Genomic DNA, 9,084 nt, shown 5'->3' on the forward strand with positions numbered 1-9,084 from the left:
AAGATTATGGAGGGGTTCCAGATATTGACAATAATAAATTTTAGATTATGACCAGAATATGAGGGAGGCAAGTAACAAAAGGATAAAGGGCCATTAGATAATACGATCTGGTGAAGCAAACATATTGTGGAGTCAGAATAATGGAGAAAATGATTTGGAAATGTAGGAGGCTGAATTTAGAGCCTGGGTCTCTTCAAATTAAGATTATGGAGGGGTTCCAGATATTGACAATAATAAATTTTAGATTATGACCAAAGGGGTTATTAGAATAAGTGAGAAAAAACATACAAGATCACAGGATGTCAAGTAATTAAGTGTCTAGAATGTTGGAAGGATGGTCTATGACATAGACTCTATGTAGACAAAACACTAAATATTAGGAGAGTGTTAGTGCTAGAGAGATTAACAGTGAGCTGAAATTTTTAAGGAATCAGGGAAGTGACCACGAGTTGGAAGATGACTGAAACAGTCAGTGTTGTGTAATGGTTGTAGTAGTCTGATGTCAAGAGTCAGCATTAGAAATTTTTAGAGATGGCGGGGGGTGGGGGGAGGAAAGATGATCTGGAAAATGATTGCAGAAAAAAGAGAACCTTCGGGTTCACTAGTACATGGAATGTGGTAAACAAAGTCAACAACACTTGGGATATCTGTGGGAAACCTACAAGGAGAAGTGGATTTCAATTAAAGCAAGAAGGTAAAGGAAATGTTTAGTGAGTATTTAGTTTCTAAAGATTTTGGTGGTGAATAACAACGGTTTTCAGAAGGCAGAAAAGCTAGCTTTTTTGGGGTCAGAATAGATGCTCAGAGCCTTATATATACACATTGCAAACTCCAGAGCAAGCACTACAAAATTTTACCACACTGTACAAATGCTGACCATAGAAATGTTGACACTGCTATTATTTCAGAGAAACTTATCCAAGAAATTTATTAGCATAAATAAGAAAAGTAGTTGTGATAAAGAAGTGATACCAGCTAAAAAACTTCACGTGAAAGGAACTGTAGAAAATATTTCATATCTGTGAGAGCACAAAGAATAAAATGTTAAAAGCTGGTCCCAACTTAGAAAGGAGTATGACAGTTTGCTAAGGCATGGGAAAGATGTTCAAGCTGTTTAGTCAGAAGTTGTACCACTATTCATGCAATTCTTAAAAAATGAAATAAACCACTTTAATTCTCAATGTTTCTAATATTTTAAATGATAATGTACTAAGTAATATTAATTTCACTATTTTTTATTCCCATATACATGTATATATATGTATATACATATATACACATATATATATATCATCAACAGAAATATAGTTTTTAATGTTTTGAGACAAAACAATCAAAATTTTCCCTTTGATTCTGAGATTGTGCATGGCTTCAACTGATAGAATGCTTTTTATATCCTGATGTGTTATAATAAGCTATAAATTTGCATTTACCTAGGATAAAAAATGTGGCATATCTAGTTTGTTTCCACAAATATTAACTACTGGAGTCATCAGATTTTCCAATTATTTCATTTCCATTGAATATTGCCTACTTCACTGTTTCAGCACTTGAAACATTTACAAGGCTGCCAAACCTGTAACAAAATAAATAAATGAATAAAAATGAATTGTATGCTTCCTTTATCTTAAAAAAGGGACAATTACTTCATGAACCAAATCTGTTATATCCAAAACTTTTTTTTTATTATTTTCTTGTTAGATGACTGTATTTAAGTTAAAAGAGAAAAAATGACAATAGCTAGGGTGATTCCTTATACCACTGTGAGAATTCACAAGAGCCCTCAACTGTCTAAAACCCTCAAGTTACCTCTCGGCCTTCTGTTCCCAATTTCACCCAAGAGGTCATGAGTAATCTTGGCTTGTTCAGGACACCTCTGATTTTATGCCCAATGTCTTGATGTAACTATCTACAGTGCCTCCTTTCATGCTCAAAAGTGTTCTGGTTTGGGCAATAAATCATAAGGTTACCTTCAATGTAAGTTTCTTAAAAATGGTTGCATAATCTTCCTTTAATAAAGTATGTAAGCTTATATTATTTACTTAAACAATATGCAAAGTAGAAACACAGCAGAATTTTCTTTGCTACAAAGGGACACATTATTGTATATCACACAGGGTAATACCCTTGACTATAATTTGATTTTGCATTTATACTTTTCATTTCTTAGTGCCCTCTGAAAGCAAGGGACAGTACTGTGAAAGGAAGGGTTAGGAAATGTAGCAGAACGTCTGAATTTCTACCTCTGTGCTCTTAATTCCAAGGGTCTCCTTTTATTTAGAATAGGTATTTTGCTAAAAAAAAATGATTGCTTGGGGTACAGACACATGCTCCCACAATTTCTTGCCTTCTATTTTTCATCTTTGATCATATATGGAGGATAACTGTCAGATAAATATATCCAAAATTAGCATACACCGTCTTCCTTTATTATTGACAAAATAGAAGAGACTAACTCACAGGTAAAATGCAAAATTTTGAAACATTTTCTGTCATCTTATTTTTCTTGGGTAATGTACAATTCAGTTGCATCCAGGAGACAGGTGATGGAAGACAGCTAATGAACAGCTATATACAAAAGAAACATCAGTTACTATTCCTTTGTCTCACTGGGAGCTAATTCAAGTACAACAGAACCAGACTCATGTCATCAAAATTCCACTCAACAATCATTTAACGTCTTCTCGGTTCCTTGTCCCCTTTCCCTCAGTGAAACGTTAAAACCGTCTTTATTCTCAGGTTTCCTACTTAACAACATCACTCTTAACATTCAGCATACGGTAAGCAAAAACAGAGGTATCAGGGAGCTAAGTCCTAGTCCCCCAAATACCACCATCTCTACATCTGCAGAGGTTCTAATTTTATTTTCGGCATCCACTGTGGAATGGGTTCCCATTCATTCAAGGCTGGCCTTTCCACTCTTTTCCAACTTACTACCTCCCTCTCTCCTACTCTTTTAATCTTTCCCTCTTCATTGGGCCCTATCCTGAAGTAAGTAATAATATCTTTAAAACTCTCCTGATGTCATGAATTTTCTTTTAGTGATATAAAAGGTAACATCTTCCATTACCCTCAAAGATTCTAAAGGGAAAATCTGGAGCTTAAGCTTTATTTTATTGCTTCTTCCTCATTCAGATTTTAAGCAATCTCTAACATTCTCCTTGAGCACCATACTTCTCATTTTTTATATATGAAATATCATAATTATAGTAAAATAACCATTTGCATTATTCTCAATTTGTTTCGATTCACTTTAGATCAAAGCTTCTGTAAGAATTTAGTTTATGTTGCCGACCTTAGTAGGCACAAGAAATATTTGAAAAATAATTAAATGTTACCAATAATTAACCCGCACGACTTCATTTATAATACTCTTGCCAGAGACATCTATTAATTGTTAACTAAGACTTTATTTTTTAGCTATACCTTAGGCTTTGAAAATAGGCAGACTAGAAGCCCATGTTGCTCAGTGGTTAAGAGTTGACCTATAAACCAAGAGGTCAAGGTTTGATTCCCAGTCAGGGCACATGCTGAGTTTGCAGGTTTGATCCACAGTAGGGGGCATCTAGGAGACAGCAGATCAATGATTTTCTCTCATCATTAATGTTTCAATCCCTCTCTCCCTCTCCCTTCTTCTCTGGAATGAATATATATAAAAGAAAATAGGTAGGCTAGGATTTGAGCCTGCATTCTGGTGCTTATTACTCATGTGACCTTAAGGAATTTACTTATTCTCTATGAACTTTAGTTTCCTGATCTAAAATTTAGGGATAACGATACTTACATCTTAGACTGTTTTAAGGTCAAATAAAACATTAGCTAGAAAGGTCTTTTTTAGTTTTTGTGGCTCATTATAGGCATGTAGTATATAGTATTTGCCATCATTTGTGTATTATTTAACTTTTTTTGAGGTATTTCCACCATTGATTAAATTATTCTTTAAACTGTCCCCCCTTTTTTTTAATTATCAGCTTCCATTGGATCGTGCCTTCTTTTTTCTCCCTATTTTTTTAATCGTTTATTTTTAAATGCTTGTACTGGTTTTCCTATTTTCCTGCCCCATATGTGGTATGGATCTATAGGATTCTACCCTGTGGCTTCTCCTTTTCTCAGTTCATTTTGGATGTTGTCACCCAGTCTATTGATTTTTTTATTAAACAAAATGTTCCTTACCATGTTCAAATACCCCTTGATAATGGGGATCAGTACTTTATTCCTCTGGCATTCCCAATGAAAAGAACATGGTAATCATTGGTAAATGTTTGGTAAGTAATTAATGTTCAGTAAAATTATGAGTAGATAATTTTTAAAAAATTCTCCATTACAGTCACGCCCCATTCATTTCCAAGCAAAATTACATTATATTCATGTGATTCTCACATAAATTTGACATATTAAAGTTTACACTCGATATCAGTTCCAAACATAAAAATACCACACATATACCAGATTATTGTTTTCTTATGTATAAATTTGAGATAAAAAAAAACTTAAGACCTGGCCAGTACTGTTTAGTGGTTAGAGTGTCAGCCTATGCTCTGAAGGGTATGGGTTTGATTCCCAGTCAAGGGCAGGTATCTGGGTTGCAGGTTGATCCCCACCCCAGTGTGGGCACGTGCAGAAGGCAACCAATTAATGCATTTCTCTCACATGGATGTTTCTCTCTCTCTCTCCCTCCTTCTCTCCTTCTCTTTATTCCTTTCACCCTTTCTAAAAAATCAATGAAAAAATATCCTCAGGTAAAGATTAACAAAACAAACAAACAAAAAAGAAGATAGAAAATTTAAAATTATCATAGTCTGCTCCCTTTCCTTCATACCTCATATCTAATAAATTTTAGTCTAAAAAACAATTTTATCTCTTAATTTTTCTTAATTTCTTAACAATTTATTAATTTTTCTCTAATTGAGATGTTTCTCTTTTTAATAAAGTAAATTATTAAAAATAATATGTTAAAACAATGAAATGTCTCCCCTTTGATATTCTAAGTACAATCTTATAGAAAAAACAGCACAGTTTTTTTTTAAAATCAAGCTATTGAAGAAACATTATACTTCGGCCAGGCTTAAAGTGTTCTCAAATGGATATACAAAATGAATAAGACATTTTTTATCTTTATGGAGCTAAAAGTCTAACAAAACAGACACATTTGTAGCTATTGACTAAAAAATAGTGATGTGGGACTATGAAAGAGAAGGCCACTAATTGAGCCTGCTGTGATGGAAGTAAATTTCCAAGGAAGCAACAAAGTTAAAATTTGAAAATAGAGTTGGGTTAATCAGATTCAAAAGGGACAAAATAATGATTCAGTCAATGCCCTGGCCAATGTTGCTAAGTGGTTAGTGTGTCAGCCATGCACCAAAGGGTCTCTGGTTTGATTGCTGGTCAAGAGCATGTAACTGGGTTGCAAGTTAGAGCCCCCTCCCTGGTCAGGGCATGTGCAGGAGGTAACCAACTAATGTTTCTCTCTCACATCAACATTTCTCTTTCAATCTCTTTCATTCTCCCACCCTCCCTTCCTCTCTGTTCCTTCCATTCTCTTTTAAAAGATATCAATGGAAAATATATCCTTGGGTAAGGATTAACAACAACAACAAAAATGATTATCTATCTATCTATATACAAAAGCCTAAGCAACCGGAACGACTGGAACGACCAGTCGCTATGACATTCACTGACCACACTCAACCCAGGAGCTGCCCCCTGGTGGTCAGTGTGCTCCCACAGACAACCTTCCCTGGCCGGCCAACATCCCATGGTCCCTCCCCCTGGCCGGCCAACCTCTTTTGGTCTCTCCCCCTCCACCGGCAGGCCCCAGGCTGAGACAAGGAACTAAGGGTGGGTGGCAACAGATGCAGCCCCTTTCCCAGAGGGTCTGAGGGCCAGCTCCCTCCTTGGGGCCGGTGGCCAACCTCCTGTGCCCTGTCCCTCCCCCAAGCTTGCAGGCCCTGATCAGCCCACCTCCTGCCAGCTGCGGTGGTGGCGTGGAGGTGAGGGAAGGAGGAGGGGGGAGGTGGGGAACCACGTGATGGCAGGGTGCCAACAATGGTGGTGGCAATGGCTGATGTCCATTCCTTCCACGCCCAGCCCCGCAACCATCGCCTTCTCTCCAGCCCGCTCCTGATTGGCCTGGCTAAGATCAGCCCTGATTGCCGGCCAGGCCTCGAGACCTCACCTGTGCACCAATTTCATGCACCGGGCCTCTGGTTCAGGTAATCCTATTCTATATAATAAAAGCCCAGCAACCAAAACGGCAGAATGAGCAGAATGACCAGAGACCAGAACCACCGCGGCCCCTCACCTCGCCCTCCAGCAGGGACCCTCCACCCTGATTGGGGGCAGGACCAGCTGGCAAACCACCCATGGCCTTTCACCCCAGCTGGCTCCAGGGGGGACCCTCACCCCTATCGGGGGTGTGGCCGGCCTGCAAACCCACCATAGCCCCTCACCCCAGCCATCCCTGCCCCCCAGCGGGGACCCCCACTCTGATCTAGGGCCCCCATCAGGACAGGCTGGCCAGCCTGCACCCAGATTGAACTGAGCTTCTATCCTATATAATAAAAGGGTAATATGAAAATTGACCCTAACGATGGAACAACCAGATGACCGCTCGACCAGTCACTATGAGGTGCACTGACCACCTCTTGGTCCCTTTCCCCAGCCAACAGACTTCAATCACCCAATGGCAAACGGGAAACCAGGAGTGGGTGGCAGGGGACAGGGGTGGCACCATGCCAAGGCCCCCACCCCACTAGTTGCCCCAAACACAGAGGGCAACCCACGGTGGGGACGGGGCCAGCAAGCGGGCAGGAATGGCTGACCTCTCGGGCCCATCCCCCAGCCATCAGGCTCCGATTGCCCAATTGTGAACAGGGAACTGGGGGTGGGTGGCGGCGGGGGGTGGGGCCGGCTGCAGGAAGTTGGGGAAGATGGTGCTGATCACAGGCCAGGCCTAGGGACCATATCCATGCATAAATTTTGTGTGTCGAGCCTCTAGTAAAATCATAAAGGGCAAAAATCACAGAGACATGAACTAAATTCAAGTTCATGCTGATAACAAGATCTGTTGGGCTGGAGCATGCTATATATTACAGCAAATTAAACAAGTGAGTGTGCTGGGATAGTAAGGGTTCTAGCATTCCATAGTTAGGAATTTGGTATTTTTTTGACACTCAAATATTAATAAAATAACAGCAAAATAATCATGAGTATTGCAGTAACTTTATCGATTTATCTGTATTTTGACTTTAATAACACTAAGTAGGGCTGTAACATGTGAAAATAGATAAATGATTTATATGATTATACCAAATGGATTAGTCAGGACTATAAATTTTCATCAGTGTACAACAGTTCAAAGGAGAAAGAGAATCCCATGATTTAAGTTGTATCAATAGTCCATTAAATTATGCCTCACAACTGAAACTAAGTCATTACACTCTGGTTCTATAAGAACCAATAATCACAGGGAATAAGAAATACCAAAGAAATACATATCCATTACTTACCTGCTATGATATGTTTCATGGACTGGTAAGTCTAATAATTATATGTCCTTGCTATTTGAACCTGTGGTATAGGAATTCTCCAATGACTCCACTCAGAGGGAAGGGGCACACAGAAAGGGCATAAAGGCCATTCATTAGGAATAGCCAAGGATTAATATTGCCACTCAAATTCTTCTTACCTGTACCTTAACAATACCAGGAAATGTATATAGACATACCATAAATCATAACACAGACCTGAGTTCTATTGCCATTTTTCTCATTGTCACATATCAGGGAGGAGAAATTCTTCCCACTATCTCCGTGCCATATGCATGACTCTGAACATGAGCAGAATCTGAGGTCTGAAAATCAAATGAGAAAGTCTTTGAGGCTAGCACACACATATGCATAATATGTATTCACAGATATACAATCAATAAGCATACATATTGGAATTCCAACATCTTCACTATATATTGAAAGGTTAAAAGGTTACATATTGAATGAGGTGATTGCTTAAAATATGAGAGAAGGAAGAGAATGTGTCTGAAATGAGATGGGATTTGAATCTGAAACAATCTAGACAGAAAAAGAATCATAGATACATAGGAAGAAAAATGATGAAGCACTCAGAAAACTTCAGTATGTTTGAATTGCTGCAACAGGACCTAGTCCATCTCTATTCTGTTAAATTTTCTACAGAAGCTTCATCACCTCACTGTTTTCAGTGATCTACCTGATCCTATCTAATAATAGAGGAACGTGGTAATTAGCCGTACCTCCGCTACCCTTCCCATTGGCTAATCAGCGAGATATGCAAATTAACTGCCAGCCAAGATGGCAGTTAATTTGCATATATCAGCTGGGAGCGTAGCAAGCCAGGCAGCGGAAAACAAGCTGGGCGGCAGAGGTGGGAGCAAAACAAGCCAGCCGGCGGCTGAGGGAGGCGGGAACGATCAACCTGGGCTGGGCGGCTGAGGGAGGTGGGAACAAACAAGCTGGCTGGGCGGCTGAGGGAGGCGGAATGAACAACCTGGGCCGGGGGCTGAGGGAGGCAGGAACAATCAATCTGGGCCGGGAGGCTGAGGGAGGCAGAATGAACAACCTGGGCCGGGGGCTGAGGGAGGCGGGAACGAAACAAGCCGAACATCCCCCGAGGGGTCCAAGACTGCGAGAGGGCACAGGCCGGCCTGAGGGACCTCCCCCTTCCCCGAGTGCACAAATTGTTGTGCACCGGGCCTCTAGTATATATATAAAAAGCCAGTGACTGGAACATTGTAATGATCTGAACAACCAGTCGCTATGATGCCCACTGCGGCCAGCAAACCAGTCCAATCAGGGATGGAGCCGGCTGGCCAACCTCCCGTGGTCCCTTCCCCCAGCTGGGCTCACCTCTGATTAGCCTGCCCCACCCCAATAGGCCTGCAGCCCCTCCTCATCCAGCCCTGCCCCTGATCACCCTCTCCCCCTACTCCAATAGGGGACAGGACCAGCCAGCCAACCTCCTGCAGCCCCTCCCCCCTGGCTGGCTGCATCCCTGGTGCACCCCCCCACCTTGATTGGCCCGCAGCCCCACCCCTCAGCTGGCCCCACC

General features: G+C 40.7%; 1 protein-coding gene across 2 annotated transcripts in view; it reads right to left on the reverse strand.

Annotated features, from left to right (window-relative positions):
• Positions 1 to 307: 307 nt before the first annotated feature.
• Positions 308 to 9,084, reverse strand: part of LOC106726954 — a 16,236-nt gene continuing 7,459 nt past the window's right edge. Inside the window, exons 5-8 of one of the 2 annotated variants that reach the window (XR_001363100.1) lie at positions 7,746 to 7,852; positions 2,461 to 2,568; positions 1,434 to 1,576; positions 308 to 1,019 (exon numbers count right to left, since the gene is read on the reverse strand). Coding sequence is in view for 1 of the 2 variants with exons in the window: in XM_014543811.1 (XP_014399297.1) it covers positions 1,544 to 1,576; positions 2,461 to 2,568; positions 7,746 to 7,852 (248 nt within the window). In the remaining variant the exon portion in view is untranslated. Of the gene's footprint in view, positions 1,020 to 1,351; positions 1,577 to 2,460; positions 2,569 to 7,745; positions 7,853 to 9,084 lie in introns of those variants that run through there. The other variant, XM_014543811.1, reaches the window with a different exon arrangement.

The sequence above is a fragment of the Myotis brandtii genome, unplaced genomic scaffold (genome assembly GCF_000412655.1).
Source record: "Myotis brandtii unplaced genomic scaffold, ASM41265v1 scaffold337, whole genome shotgun sequence".
Classification (NCBI taxonomy): domain Eukaryota; kingdom Metazoa; phylum Chordata; class Mammalia; order Chiroptera; family Vespertilionidae; genus Myotis; species Myotis brandtii.